Raw genomic sequence first — 16,729 nt, forward strand, 5'->3', positions numbered from 1 at the left:
AAAAAAACATGTAAGACGAGTTATTTCGGCTCTGGCACTCAAGCGCTGGATTATGTAAGACGAATTATTTCGGCTATGGCACTTAAGGTGTTTTAAGTGTTGTTCATGTATGTGTTTTTCTATGGACCTTGTGTCTGATAATAAAAGTTGATTGATTGATATATATATATATATATATACAAAATTCATGGCGGGCGCACTTAAAAACGGGCAGTGGGCTGCAGTTGGTGCGTGGGCTGTAGTTTGGCCACCCCTGACTTAGGAACTACGAATAAACCAAAATGATGTGTACATAAAAAGGAGAGGCATTGATTCCATATCGTTGTCTTTTTTTATTTTCTGTTTTGCTACAAAAAAGTCCCAGCAAGTTTGTATGACCTGATTAAAAAACAAAAACAAAACAAAAACCTACAGTTAAGTATAAAAGAAATATACCAAAACTACCCAATGCTACCCAGAAAAAAATAGGCAATAGTATAAAATGAATGTCATGAAGTATACAGCTAAAGTGTAAGAAAAAAAAGTTAGAAAATGTTACATAAAAAGAAGGCAACCTAAAGTATCCACCACAAAATGTGCCTTTTACCACAATCAATTTGCACATCTTTCCTTGAATATAAAGTAATGCAAATACTTTACAATAAGTTAACACAGGCACATTTCCCTAATACTACAGCAAAACCAAGTTAACATACATAAAAATAACTTTTGCCATTTTTTTCTGCAATCATTTCACACATCACACAGAAATGAATAGGTAAAAACAACTTCTGGGTAGCAACATTTTTGGTTTCTTGAGAACAACGCACGTTCCGTCTCCACATCAGACTTTGTGTATGAGCATCAGAGACTTACATATATATTCAATCATATAAATATGTATGAACAAAAATATACTAAACCTATTTTTTTTTATTACAAAAAGAAATAATGCCAAATGGAAGCTTATGCTTATAAACTTCAATAACTTAAAAAAAATAGCCCTAATCTTTAATGCTAAGGCTTTGACGCATTCTTTTCTTCTTCTTGATCACACAGCACTGGCAAAAGACCACACCTTAGTGCTAACCATTCATCAAAGTATAAATACTAAGAAAAGTCTTGTACAGTACCCATTTTGTCAAAACTACAAAATAAGTTAGTGTCAGGCAATTGTACAGAATATTTACAGTCTGTTAAATACAAAGGAAGGTGTTCTTAAGTGGAGATGACTTAAGTACTATGAGAGCTGAAATGAAAACAAGGCTTTGGCTATGACTGATTCAACTGACTGCACAATTGCACATCAGGACACTTAACGACTTTGTCCATCCTGCAACTGTAGCTGACTCATCACAGAATTCAGCAGTTACAGGGGATTTCAAAGTGGGAGGCGGGCCTCCAGGCAGTTTCAGGGGAGGCTCATTGAATGGAAGTGAGAGAAAAAAAAGACATTACGGTAGTTATCAAAAGGAGGTCACATAGAATAGCCTAAATCTGTGTGATTTGGTTAAAGAGATACAGTAGTTTTGTGGAATTTTACAGTTTTTTTCACCCACTTTCCCAGACTCTGAAACTAATAAATGCCTTCAGACAGACCGTTTGATGTATTTGGTGTAGTTTGAAGTGTGTCAAACAGCAATATCAGGCTAGCTTGGCTCAATTGTTCAGTGTCTATGGGATCAAATAACAATCATGATCCCATAGGCATGCAGGAATTGAGCGTGGGGGAAGGCACCTTTTTCCAAGATTACTCTGGAGGGAGGCCCACAGTCTCAGACCTTGAAAAGCCCTGCTTAACACATTTACATTTTTAAATATGACATAAGACCTTCAAATCCTGGTTAGCTGCATGCCAAAGTGGCAGCTAGTCGAGTGGAGAAATTTACCAGCATCTGCCTACTAGTGAGTGACATCACCACAAGCCTCACAGATTTAGTCATGCACAAATAACGAAACATTAAATCAACAGATAGCTTTTTGCCTGGAATTAGATGAATGGAAATGACAATCATGGTGGGGAACGGTGGAGTGGTGAGATACAGCAGGAGCTGTGGTGGGGAGCAGGAGGAGGGAGTGGTGAGATACAGCAGGAGCTGTGGTGGGGAACAGGAGGAGGGAGTGGTGAGATACAGCAGGAGCTGTGGTGGGGAGCAGTCTTTGGGCAGCACAGTTAGAAGAATGGAGATGGAGAGGAGAGATGGGCACATTCATTTAAGCAGCAGCCGTATCAGATCGGCAAATGATAGGAGTGTGTATGAGAAGGAACGGAAGAGGAGAGGCACCGCCTGTTACAGCAGGTGACCAGTAAACATTTTGAGTCTTCTGCAGAGACAGAGGGGAGAAGGTAGGTGGTACAGGAGAGTGTGTGTGTGTGTGTGTGTGTGTGTGTGTGAGAGAGTATGCAAGTGTCATCAGTCCACATCACTGAGGTCACTGACTGGCTCGTCCTGCACTATGCTCAGGTGGTTCATGGCACGGTTGAAGGCAATCTGGACAGCCTTGCGGATGCTGGATGTTCGCCCCTCCATCATCTTGATCTTGTCGATGGTCTTGTCCATCCCCAGAGGAACCATCTTGGATCTAGGAAGCCACTGCCTGGTGGTGGGGGTGGGGGGTGGGGGTGGCATTGACAATGCTGTAAGTCATAGCAACAGCAGTATGAGCAGCAGACTCAATAGCAGTAGTAGTAAGACAATTACTACCTACTGCCTAATGTGACTATTGCCTACCCCACACTACAGGATAATTTGCAAGATTATGGCCAAGATTCCCCCCTCCCGATTTTCTCGGGGGTGCTCCCGATTTGAAGCGCGTCGGGCAGATAATCTTCCCAAATGATCCTGTAGTGTGTGGGGTTCAAAGATTCACAATCGGGAAGACTGCCTCTTCCCGATTGTGAATCGGGCATATCTAACATGTTAGATATTTACAACCCGACAGGCGATTGCATCTTGAGCAGAGAGCCAGTAGTAGCTGCGTTTCCATTACAGTTTTTCGCAAAATAATCTGGTCCGCGTCCGCTCGCAGCCCCGCACAGAAACAAAGAACGAGGAAATTGTCATCGAGGTGAAATACCCGTGCGTCTTTGAATGGGACGGAAAACTAAATGCTATACTGCAAAGCATGTAGCCTACAACAAGCGCTTAGGTCTCAGCTTCCCGCATCGGCGAGTGTCCGCACGGAAAAGTGAGTCAAATCAGCAGACGCGCCCCTCCACAAGACACCTGTGCAGACGGTTTTCGCCTGGCCGTGCACAGTAGGCCTACACCCCGAATGGACGCGGCTGTCCGCGGAAATATTAGTTAAACAAATCCTTTCAGTGCAAATGCATTATAAAAACAAAAAATAAAATTTGTTTAGAACACGAAATGACACTACTACACCCGGTGCGCACACTGAATAGGCATTTTAAAAGTTAACGTCGAGCCCTACTTCCAAGGTGAATCTTCGGCATAATCTTCTAGTGTGTGGGGTTGCGTTTGAACAGACGCGATTGTGTGTGTGTCCCAAGATTGAAATGTAAAAAAATCGGCTCTCTCTGTCCTGTAGTGTGTGGGCTCTCAAGATTTTTATAATCTTCAAGGATTTGAAAATCCTGTAGTGTGGGGTAGGCATATGACATACGAGTCATCTGCAGACAGTGGGAAGCAGGTAGTAAGTAATAGTAGTAAGCAGGTAGTAAGAAGCAGGTAGTAAGTAATAGTAGTAGTAGGAGGAGAATTCTACCAATGCTAAACCTGGGAAATTCACCAATTTCAAAACAGAAAAACCTCCTGTAACAAACTAAAATAACTGCTTTGCGGTGGTTGTATGCCTCCGCCAACAAGTCAAGTTGCAGTTTACATCCATGTCTTCCCAGACTTAGAAAATATATGTAAGACTTTGAAGAATTTACTAAAAGGTTATTAACTGTATTTTGTGTGTGTCAAATAGACATTATCACTACATTGACATGTATGATACCAGTGAATAATTTCCAGTGAGAACCATGTCATGTAGTGAAATTCACTCCACGCATTCCTGAGATATCACGTTCATGAGAATGGGGTGTGCATGAGGTCACAGTGACCTTGAGCTTTGACCAGCAAAGTCTAATCACTTCATCCTTGAGTGGACGGATTAGTGACACAGTAGTAGTATTAGTGGACGGACGCTTGAGCCAAATTTGAAGAAATCCCTTCAAGGCGTTCCTCAGATATCACATTAACGGGAATTGGCCGGAGGGACGGAGGCACAACCTGAAAACACAAAGCCCCCCCCTGGCCACGGCTGGTACTACACGCAGGAATAAACCCTTTCAAGTTTCATTCGTCGAATCGGCACTGCAACATGTAGAATATTATTTTGTAATGGTACTCTCTCTGTCTGTCTCTCTCTCTCTCTGTGTAGGTAAACAGTGTGATAGATACACTACCGCTATTCACTGTTCAGTGCTGAGAAACATTTCACCGCTGATGGAGCCGGGGCAACATTTTCAAAAAGCCTACGAAGCGAACGCTATTTGTCGTCTCTCTCTCTCCAATGTACAGTATGTCATGCAGCCACAAGAGAATAATGACTGGTGAGAGGCAGGGTGACGGTTTACCCTTGTAGAAGCCTCCACCGGCTTAAATGCTTCCCACAGACTGCAGCACTCACCAGCTGCGCTTGTTGTCGAAGAAGAGGACGAGGTAGAGTTGCTCTTCGGCCTTGTACTGCATCTGCTCCCCGATGCGGAGCACGTCCATAGGCGGCATGGGGATGGACACCCCGTTGTGCTGGCAGCCCACCCGCGGCATGTGGGGGTCTATGATCTGCACCACAACAGAGGGGGAGGAGTTACACGCGTGCTTGTGAATGCAAACGCATGCCCAAAGGTGCACGTGCATATTATATGAGCAAAGCTGTGGAATTACACACAAGGTTACCGGCACACAAGCACACATGCTTGCACACACACACACACACATACACACACACAAGCACACACTCTAACATGCATCCACAGTCCACACACACACACACACACACACACACACACACACTCTGACATGCATCCACAGTCCACACACACACACACACACACACACACACACACACAAGCACACACTCTGACATGCATCCACAGTCCACCCACACACACACACACACACACAGACACAAGCACACACTCTAACATGCATCCACAGTCCACGCACACGCACGCGCACGCACACACACACACACACACACACAAGCACACACTCTGACATGCATCCACAGTCCACCCACACACACACTAACATGCATCCACAGTCCACACACACACACACACACACAAGCACACTCTAACATGCATCCACAGTCCACACAAGCACACTCTAACATGCATCCACAGTCCACACACACACACAAGCACACTCTAACATGCATCCACAGTCCACACACACACACAAGCACACTCTAACATGCATCCACAGTCCACACACACACACAAGCACACACTAACATGCATCCACAGTCCACACACACACAAGCACACTCTAACATGCATCCACAGTCCACACACACACACACAAGCACACTCTAACATGCATCCACAGTCCACACACACACACACACACACAAGCACACACTAACATGCATCCACAGTCCACACACACACACAAGCACACTCTAACATGCATCCACAGTCCACACACACACACACACACACACACACACACACACACACACACACACACGCTTGTGGTCATAAGAAATACACCCCCCCCTTTCAAGCTAAGGTCACATTAAACTGGTTTATAATGAAATGCTGCCACCTAGAGGAGCCTTTCATTATAAACAGTGGACTAACACAGTGGACTACTGCTTCAAAACCTGTGGGATAACTGTCATATCTAGGTAAATATAGTACACCCCCCCCCCCAGAGAGATTCCAAAGGAAAGGCACTTTGGAGCAAAAAAGACATTTCATTTCATGTTGACACTGATTGTCATGCATTCATTGGCACAAACGCACACTCACCAAGGCAGGGTAGGAAGGGTATCCACTACATTTGGCCCAAACTAGCTTTAGGGGTTCCAGCGCAACTGTTGCAGCACTAGCGGGCATCCAAATATTGCTGTTGCCAACCTCTATGGAAGCAGGAACAACAGCAAACAAGTTATGAGCTTTTCTAAAGCCATGCTTCAAGTGACTGCCCTAGCGGTCAGGGCACGAGCCACAGTGAACGACAACATTTGAAATTGATCAGCCACTTCTACCATTTAACTAGCCAAATATGGATTTGATATTAGGACAGAACCTCCAGATGCTGACTGGTTATGTGCCACAGTGTCTGGTGGAGAAGAAACACTTAGCAGCCACTGCCAATTCATCTGTTCATTTGGCTGGTAGCTGCTGTTTATTTCCAGCCCTGCTTCTAATGGGCATATGAATAGCAGGTGTCTGCAAACACCTTGTTAATGCTACTGTTGCCATGACATATAAGACCACATTTGCATGTCTTGAAATAAACAACCATGAAACAACACAAGCATGCTAACAGGCCACACAATATATTTCACTGCAGAATGCAGATGCTAATTTGGATTATTATCATGACATCTACTGATCAACTCTGACCAAATCAAATCGATGGATTATAGACAATACAGACTTAGTTCATGTGTGTTTGGGCTCATGTACAAAACTGACTAATATGTATAATCAATATTGTATTTTTATTTGAATTCATCAAGTGACATCAAGACAAAATCATGTGAAGTGATTCTGATATTCAGCCTGTATGCAAAATGCGGAGACTCACGCACACATACTGTACATGCAGTTTCTTCAGACAATGCGAAATGATCAGAAGCCAAACCTACCGGCGGCAATGCGAGCGGCTTTTGCAAAGTTGCCGTTTTCGATGCAGGCTATTAGCTCGCTCTTGTCGTCCACAGTGTTCCTCCGGACCAAGGCGGGTTTCCCCTTCCCACATTTTGGAAGACTGAGAGTGGTGCTAGAACCAAAAGAGCCACAACCATACGACGGAGTCATCTTGGTGGTATGCATACATTTGAGTGTTGTGCATCTGCAAGAACTGATGTAGGCAAGGTCATAATGTTTATTTATTTTATTTTTTATTTTACATTAAACAACATATTGCTAGATTTTGTGTATGGTAAAAACTGTGGTGATAAACTGTGGCCTTGTTTGCACCATCATCACTGCCATCATCACCATGTCATCACCAGTCAATGTTGATAATAAATATCAAAAAAGTTGGAAATTGCTGATGAAAAAGCATTAAAATGTCATTTGAATGTTCAGAGTCCTCTGTAATTCAGAATACTCATGATTTTGTTGATGTTTATAACCAGTACAACAGTGCAGCTGCGCTGCATACTGCACAAAGACACATTTTGTTTGTAACATGTTTACTTACTAAGGCCATTAAAACAACCCCCCCCGGATTACCTGGTGCTGCCTGGCAGGCTGCTACAGGAGGAGATGGACGACTCTGAGGCACAGCGTCTCCGTGGCTCCACGGGTCTACTGGCTTCTAGCTCCTTCTCCTCCTCCTCCTCCTCCTCCTCCTCCTCCTCCAGGAAGCCATTGGACAGGCCTGAAAGTAGGAGGCAACACATACAAAACCAATCAGCAATATACTGTACACTGTACAGTAAATGAGCAGATGTCTGGTGTATGGTGTAGTACCTACAGTGAGAGCGAGCAGACGTCTGGTGTGTGGTGTAGTACCTACAGTGAGAGAGAGCAGACGTCTAGTGTGTGGTGTAGTACCTACAGTGAGAGAGAGCAGACGTCTGGTGTGTGGTGTAGTACCTACAGTGAGAGAGAGCAGACGTCTGGTGTGTGGTGTAGTACCTACAGTGAGAGCGAGCAGACGTCTAGTGTGTGGTGTAGTACCTACAGTGAGAGAGAGCAGACGTCTAGTGTGTGGTGTAGTACCTACAGTGAGAGAGAGCAGACGTCTAGTGTGTGGTGTAGTACCTACAGTGAGAGAGAGCAGACGTCTAGTGTATGGTGTAGTACCTACAGTGAGAGAGAGCAGACGTCTAGTGTGTGGTGTAGTACCTACAGTGAGAGAGAGCAGACGTCTGGTGTGTGGTGTAGTACCTACAGTGAGAGAGAGCAGACGTCTGGTGTGTGGTGTAGTACCTACAGTGAGAGAGAGCAGACGTCTAGTGTGTGGTGTAGTACCTACAGTGAGAGAGAGCAGACGTCTGGTGTGTGGTGCAGTACCTACAGTGAGAGCGAGCAGACGTCTGGTGTGTGGTGTAGTACCTACAGTGAGAGAGAGCAGACGTCTGGTGTATGGTGTAGTACCTACAGTGAGAGAGAGCAGACGTCTAGTGTGTGGTGTAGTACCTACAGTGAGAGCGAGCAGACGTCTGGTGTGTGGTGTAGTACCTACAGTGAGAGAGAGCAGACGTCTAGTGTATGGTGTAGTACCTACAGTGAGAGAGAGCAGACATCTGGTGTGTGGTGTAGTACCTACAGTGAGAGAGAGCAGACGTCTGGTGTGTGGTGTAGTACCTACAGTGAGAGCGAGCAGACGTCTGGTGTGTGGTGTAGTACCTACAGTGAGAGCGAGCAGACGTCTGGTGTGTGGTGTAGTACCTACAGTGAGAGAGAGCAGACGTCTAGTGTGTGGTGTAGTACCTACAGTGAGAGAGAGCAGACGTCTGGTGTGTGGTGTAGTACCTACAGTGAGAGAGAGCAGACGTCTAGTGTATGGTGTAGTACCTACAGTGAGAGAGAGCAGACGTCTAGTGTGTGGTGTAGTACCTACAGTGAGAGAGAGCAGACGTCTGGTGTGTGGTGTAGTACCTACAGTGAGAGAGAGCAGACGTCTAGTGTGTGGTGCAGTACCTACAGTGAGAGAGAGCAGACGTCTGGTGTGTGGTGCAGTACCTACAGTGAGAGCGAGCAGACGTCTGGTGTGAGCAGAAAATGGAACAAACAAATTAAAAACAAAAAGTCAAAACTAATAAAAATAAAAACTAATGAAAAAATCCAAAACTATTATAACCTTGGTGCTCACCCCCTTCAGCGGGTTTTCTGCATTGAGCATTGATTAAAAGCAAGTACCGGTCAAAGCAGCAGGCAGAGGATGATCTGCATGTATTCCCCGCATCATGCGTCTATGCACATCAAATACGCAGACTCTTTGTTGCCACTAAAGTAGGGGCGAGCAAATTCAAGAGGCAAAATGTATCAGATTATTGCCGTGAACACACATGTACAGGATTTATGCACAGTGTTGAGACGTGATATGAAAATAAACGCTATGCTGTGCCATGCATTGCTGAGAGGATTGACACACAATGCTGAGACAGTGATAGGCAGCATATGAAAAGCAGTGCACTGGTGCGCAGTGATGATTTAGTTTGGTGGGACTGTTTTCAGTTGAGTTATTGGACTGCAGGGTTACATTATTTTCCCACAATCTAAACATAAATGTGGGAGGAGTTGATCTGAGTGTAATAAAGATGTGTTAAAACATGATTATGGATAAAGATGTTTAAAAGAAAATATTTGAAAAAAGAAGAATAAATATGTTTTTTTTTCTTAAAGAATATAGGTTAAATATGTTTACAGCCTTTTTGGAACTTGTTTTTATGCCTGAGTGGAACATACAACAATAATAGTAATAATAGCAATACTGAGTGGGGTATGGGGGGGGGGGGGGCGCACAGCTGTCTATATGTTCTCTGAGGGCAGGCTCACTCTCCCACACTTTGAAAACATTACATTACATTACATTACGTCATTTGGCAGACGCTTTTATCCAAAGCGACTTACAATAACACATTTTTGTCAGCAATAGAGCAATCAACTATGCAACACAGTCTATGACAATTACAACTTCTGAAGGAACAGTTCAAGTTTAGTTCAGGTTAGTTTTTTTTTTTTTTTAAGAGAGAAAGAAGTTATATGTGTATATACTGTACACTGTACAGTATATACACACTGTATAGTGTACTGTACACTACATACACACTGTACAGTGTATATACTGTACACTGTACACTAGGGCATTCACGACTAGTGAATTTTACTAGTCGACTAGTTGTCCCTAAAGGTAGTCGAGTAGTCGACTAGTCTGAGTTTTTTTCTCCCCCCAATAAAAACGCTCAACTCACGCCAAAAGGTCTCAAATACAACCAGGCAGCAGGGCTATTGAGATGCAGGTATAACTGATGTAGCTTTCTGACCAAGCTTGATTCCCAAAGCATTTGGCAATAAATTAGTATAAAACGGCATGGCTGATGGCTGTTTTCTCTAACGTTATACTTTTATAATCCAGATAGGCCGAGGCTTCACACGCTAAAGTTTCGTTGTTTTTCCACTTTTAATTTGAAGACGAAAAAGGGAAATGGTACGTGTGAAATGATAGAATTGACAGACCAGTGTCAATTCAATGTACTATCACACCATTTCCCTTTTCGGCCTTCAAATTAAAAGTGTGAAACCCAGCTAACAAAAAACGTTGCATTATTCACAAACAAATTGGTAACGTTACTTAAGTAATGACAGCTAGTCATTTAATAAAGCATGGTTAAAACGAACTCCACTTACACTTGAAGGTCTGCCATACTGCTATCCTGCTGGCTGTGTAGTCCTGCTTTGGGGCGCTAAGTAACGTTAACGTTAGTTAGCAACCTAGCCTGGGCTGCTGTCCACATTACAGTCTGGTAGGATGCTTCCTAGTATCCATCAAAAGTGACTTTCCTGACACCGTACAAACAACTGGCCGCACTAAAATGAAGTAATGGTTTATGCTATTGAGTATTCTAAAATAAAAACGAAAATAAAGTGATGTGAGGTTTGTTATTAACTCATTGAGTGCCACTGACGTCTAAAGACGTCAATTCAAATAGTAACGTAGAGTGCAATTGACGTCTAAAGACGTCAATTGCGTTTTTTGACGGTGGGGCGTGATTCATAGCCTGATGCATCTCATGTAAAAGTATGGGGGATTTTAAAGGTGTATAAGCTATTTTACGGACCCATTAGGTGGCGACAGTGCTCTCCGGATTAGAGAAAGATGAGAAAAAAAGAGTAGAAGAAGCCGTGGGGAAACGGAAACAGATGCATGCTGTAACGTTAGCTGTGAACAGCAGCCAATCTGCTCCCACAATTGAGCCTTTCTGTCTCTGTTGCGATAGTTTCTCCATATGATTAGTTGCCAGAAAAGGAGCACCCGACACCAGCGTCTTTCTGAAAAGTTAAATTATTCTCAGCTGGAAGCGCTGGGAGCCGGCGCACAAAAACGGCAGAGCGCTGTGAAAATAGAGGCTGGATGCAGCGCACTTTGAAACGTGCAGCAGAAAGTTCCGCGCAAACGTGGAGCAGAGAGCCACCAGATACACTCCCACGGAGGAGGAGTTTGCAGTTGAGGGGGGTGGGGCACGCAGGGCACCATACAACACCGACCCAGACAGCAGGCTCGATGGACAGATTGGCAAACACAAGCTGGAATACCTGATGCCCACCAGCAGTAAATCAAGACCAGCAAGAAGGTGTAGGGTCTGCGCACGCAGGGGCCAGGCCCAGCGCTGCTGGTTGCAGCTAAAAAATATTATTTTGCCATCAAAATTCCTTTGTTTTTGCTGTTTTATTGAAGGAAATTACTGTTCAGATATTTGAGGTGTCACTACATCACAAAATATTAGCTTCAGAGTCAGTGATGTGCTTGAAATGCTTCATTTCACAAAAGGCTCATTATCTCAGGTTCTAGTTTGAAACATCTGTTTTTGGTGAAACCAACCTATCTTCTACTGCTGATAACTAAAGAACGGAAAATGATATAAATAAACTTTTTTTTGCTGATGATACAAGAGAGTCTCATCGTTTTTGGGTGTGTTCGGTGTTTACATAGTAATATCACACAATATTCTGTGGGTCTTGAGAAATCACTGAAAACGCTCTGAAAGGGCTGGCACTGGGAGCGTCCGTTTTCCAGAAATGGCTGGCAGCCAATGAGTTAATGGTTGTTGCACTCCTTCTTCGTCAATTGGAAGGGTCACAAGGAACCCACAGTGCCCCCTAGTGGCATATCTGCTGTACTGCATTATTAACACTGCACTGTGGAAAGAGGGAAAACCAAGAATGACGACTAGTCGACTACTAAGCACAGTGTCGACTAGTGGTTTTACTAGTCGACTAGTCGGTGAATGCCCTACTGTACACTACATACACACTGTACAGTGCATATACTGTACACTGTACAGTATATACACAATGTACAGTGTACTGTACACTACATAGACACTGTACAGTGTGTATGTAGTGCACACTGTACAGTTTGTAGCCTATATACTGTTTTCTGCATGTTCTCATTCAAAGTTGGAAACTTTACATGGGAATTAACATGAATAAAGTAAAGCTTCCCAGCTTTGTTGCTCTCGCAGTTACGGCTCTTTAGTTTTGTCAAGTAGGATGTATGTTATGGATGCTGCGGTGTGGACATTTTCCCAACGGTTCATAAATACATGACAACACATAAATACTGGCGACACCGGGGACAGTTAACAAGAAAATATATTTGTCGGGTGGTGGAGCAGACACCGCTGCACTGATACCTGAAGATTTTATTTTTTATTTAACCAGGCAAATCAATTAAGAACAAATTCTTATTTACAATGACAGCCTGGCAAGAGTCAAGGGCCCCGTTCCAATACCCATACTATTTAGTAGGCAAAAAAAGATTTAGTATGTCCCAATACATAGTATGTCAGATGCAGTATGCCAAGAGTACCAGGATGTTGTACTACATCAGCTCCTATTTCGGAGTATGCATCGATGCATGCTGCTTCAGCCAAACTTCCCCACAATCCTTTGTGCAGCAGGAAGTTATGTCTTCTTCTTCTTCTTCTAATGTTTTATGGCGGTTGGCAAACAACTTTTTGTGCATTACCGCCACCTACTGGAGTTACGTCGCACTGACTGAGCTGCGTGTTCATGAATGAGATAATTAACTTTAAGAAAGCCTTGAAATATGTTAAAACCAAACAAGCATGGTGTGTACCAAAACATGCATATCTTGATTCCTGTTTAGATCTCTGACTTATTTTGTTTATTTGATTGTCTGTTCCAATTTTGTAAATGTTTAGTCTGAATTTTTTGTATAATGTAGGCCTACTGTTTGTTACTGCCAGACTTTGTTTATTGAAAAAAAAAAAAAAAAAAAAAAAAAAAAAACTCAAATGTGGCGCTGCGGACGTCGTCGGAAGTGAGCAAGAGGTCGGAGTTCAGGAAGCTCACGTGATGACAGATGTAGTGTGTCCCAATAGTATGCATTTTGCATGCATGCTGCACACTACAATCCATACTTTGTGAGGGCAGCGGCAGTACATACTACAAGAAAGAAGTACAAGTATGGGTATTGGAACGGGGCCCAGGCCTCTTGAAGGGAGGGGGGGGGGGGGGGGGGGGCAGTAAACCTAATCAACTAGATGGGGTTTATTTCTATTTAAGAAAAGAAAAGAAAAACAGCGGTGCTGGTGGGCAAGTAATATATTCAGTGTTTGGCCGACCACCGTGTAACACAGACTACTGCGGACGGCCTCATGTTAAGTGACTGCACGCTGCCTACCTGTGTCGAGTCGTTTGACCGGGGACTCGCCCTCTCCTACTCCGTCCTCCTCACTGTCCCTGCCCCCGCTGCGCGTCCTCTTCCTGCTGTGGAGGAGGGTCTCTAGCCTGGGTATGACCACGGAGAGGAAAGACTTGGAGCCCAGCTGTGGGCCGTCTCCATTCTCCTCCCCCTCCTCTGCCTCTTTGCCTTGGCCTCCCTCTACCGCCGCGTCCGCTCCTTCGTCTGCATCCTTGCGGTGCTTGCGGGGGCTGCCGCTCTTCGACTTGCGGAAGAGCACGGCAGTCCGTCGGCCGACCGCGCCCGAGGGCTCCGCGAGAGTCGAGGTGGGCACCCCGCTCACGTCTCCCCCTGACAAAGGCTTCTGGGAGGTGGGGTGGGTGTGGCCGTTGAGGCGCGGAGGGGAGGACAGGAACTTGTCGTTGCAGTGCGGGGCGTCGTCGATGGGTTTGAGGGTGGGAGGCTCTGCGTCTCCGTCCGAGTGGATGAGAGGAGGTATGGAGTCTGACGGTTCCAGTTTAGGAGGAAGAGACTTGTCTCCTGTAGGCGGCGATAAAACAAAGCAGAGAGAGAAAAGGTTAAAAGTTTGAATTCTGACTATACATCAACTGAAATATTTTCATTGTGATTGCCGAGTAATTACAAACAAATAACTGGTCTTTTTCTCTCTTTTTTTCTTCGTCCTGGATCAGCGATACACTAAATGTTTTATTTACAATAAAATGAAGGCGTTTGACATCTTGTTTCGATAGCATGACAATAAATATAGAAAAAAGCTTATTGAGCTGATTGAATGCTGAGGAAGCTACTGCAATGACTCGGTATGATACCACAGTACTACTGTGATGCGACTACAATGTCTATCAGATTTACCAGTGTTTTCAGGAGGAATTCTGGTTCTGAGACCCAGGTTTGCTGCAGGGGCTCATTCAGGGATCAGTTACAGAAGGACAACACTTTTGGATGCATTGCTACACTTTGCACCTCCTAATATCACCGTATTAGTATCTTTCCTGGATCAACATTTTTTCCTAGTACGGGCTGGGAAAACCCTGCCCTGAACTCATTTGATTGGTCACCGCAATTGCTTCTTCCTGAAAACGTGCGGCAAGGGAAAGAAATGGGTTAAGATGAGGGTTAGGGTGTGAAAAAAGTGCCCTAACCCTAATCTTAACCACATCTTTTTTACTTTTACGTTTTCAGCAAGAAGCAATTGCGGCGACCAATCAAATGAGTTCGGGGTGGGATTTTCCCAGCCCGTACTAGGGAAAAATGTTGGTCCAGGAACGACACCAACACGGCGATATCAGGACGTGCGCTACACTTTTTCCCTGATGATAGAGCACTAGACTTGAAATACCACCCGATACTCATCTGATGATTTTTAACGGACAATGACTAATTAGACATTGAGTTTGGAGAAGATGGATTGCATCTCGATCTCTTGTGTCAGATGACCCGTAAGTCCAGGGAGCTTTAGGGGGCGATCACACAGAGAAGCATCGAGCCGCGTCAAAAAGGCCTAGGCAGACTATGTCTGGCCAAAGAGCTTGGTGTGCTTGTGGAGCACTGAGGAGCAGGGCTGTGTGTGTGACTGAGTTAAAGACTGCTAATATCAGCTTTTCATCTGTTTTCCTCTGTCCCACCGGTCCCACCACATCCAACAGCATGAAAACAGGAAGGACAGCCGCCTTCTGCTTCATTTGATTTTTGACTGCCTGACCCAACTGACATTGACGAGCGGCGTGACTCCGCGCCTTGTACTGAAAAACATTTGATGCACGCCTAAGTGCACGTTCACACAATAGGCAGAGCATAGGCAGAACCGAAGCTTGACGCTTAACCGTTTAAGAAGCCTTCTCTTTTCCTCTCAGCGCCTCCTCGGCCCATTGAATTCATGCCATATATATATATACTGTACATACATACATACATCTACAATTTATCTAGTAGCTGTTTGTTGATTGCCTTTCCTGATATTTCACCTAGGGGTGCACCGATCGATCGGCACGCAATCTGTATCGGCCGATTTGGACCTCAAATATGTGATCTGCTGTTTCCGATATTCCTTTAATGTTGCCGATCGCATAGCCGATCATGCTGCATGTGAGAAACATGAGGCAGCCCATTTTCATGTCTTCAATGTCTATCGTTTAACTTTCATATTTGTGCTCTAATGTTTATATCATTGTGTTGCAAAGCACACGCTTTGCTTTCGTCAGTGTACTCACCTCCATGCACACACCGCACCAGACTGTCAACACACCCCTTGCGTCTTTGAATCACACAAATCAGCTGGTGATTAGAGCAGACTCAGCAGAGAGAAGTTACCTCCAGTCCTCCCGCCTACCGAGGCATTTGCATGCTGTTAAGTCCGTGTGTATTAAAGTCCCAGATTGACACGGTGGTACTGTGGTAGTCGGGGTAGTGCACGCGCACACACAGACAATTTCCACGCAAGCATTGATGTTCCCGCGGGCACTTTGAAGGAAGCGAAAGTGTGCGGCTGAGTATGTGGATGTGCGCTCCGTTCAGACGGACTTTCTTACTTTCTTTGGACAGTTGAACATGTTCTAATCCCCTTCTTCCATGTGTGCGTATATGACCAACCAGTAAGTCATTATTATGTTAATATTCCTGTATTGCATTCCCTTTTGGTTTTAGATCGATCTACCTGCAATCATTGCAATAACGTTTGTTTAGGCGTGCACTTGCGGTTTGATTGTCTGTTGCGCTAATTAATGCCACTACTCAGATGGAGTTTAGCTCGTGTGTAGCTTGTGATTCTGTTGTTTCTCCCGTCATGTAACCCTGTCACCATTATGTAGATCGCACTCATAGTGCTGCTAATTATAACACTGTAACTCGGCCTCGATGGGCGGGTCGTTTTGATGTTCGTTCGATGCGGATCCCAATGTATGACGGTTATTGTGCATAACCCCGGTTCTATGAGTGGGAGCTCTTTGGCTTTAGTCATGGTTCAAGACTGGTGTTTAAGAGTAACTGACTTACAGTTTACCTAATTATCATTTATATATTATTAGTTGTTAATTATCACTATAATTGGCCTATATAACAGCAAGCTTGGTTACTGACCTGTTTGTATATTTTATTGCCTCCTTTTTCCAGACCACACACAATCCTACTATTCCTGTCATAATGCTGTAAAGAGCCTATAC

The 16,729-nt window shown here is 44.4% G+C and overlaps 1 protein-coding gene across 1 annotated transcript in view; it reads right to left on the minus strand.

Annotated features, from left to right (window-relative positions):
• Positions 1 to 2,393: 2,393 nt before the first annotated feature.
• brd1a (bromodomain containing 1a) overlaps positions 2,394 to 16,729 on the minus strand; it is a gene marked incomplete at its 3' end in the record, with an annotated part of 31,321 nt that continues 16,985 nt past the window's right edge. Inside the window, exons 8-13 of the mRNA XM_083651365.1 lie at positions 13,551 to 14,090; positions 7,406 to 7,553; positions 6,814 to 6,947; positions 5,969 to 6,078; positions 4,621 to 4,775; positions 2,394 to 2,577 (exon numbers count right to left, since the gene is read on the minus strand). Coding sequence (XP_083507491.1) covers positions 2,394 to 2,577; positions 4,621 to 4,775; positions 5,969 to 6,078; positions 6,814 to 6,947; positions 7,406 to 7,553; positions 13,551 to 14,090 — 1,271 coding nt within the window. The remainder of the gene's footprint in view (positions 2,578 to 4,620; positions 4,776 to 5,968; positions 6,079 to 6,813; positions 6,948 to 7,405; positions 7,554 to 13,550; positions 14,091 to 16,729) is intronic.

Source organism: Poromitra crassiceps, assembly GCF_964638095.1.
Source record: "Poromitra crassiceps genome assembly, chromosome: 2".
NCBI classification, from domain to species: Eukaryota; Metazoa; Chordata; class Actinopteri; order Beryciformes; family Melamphaidae; genus Poromitra; species Poromitra crassiceps.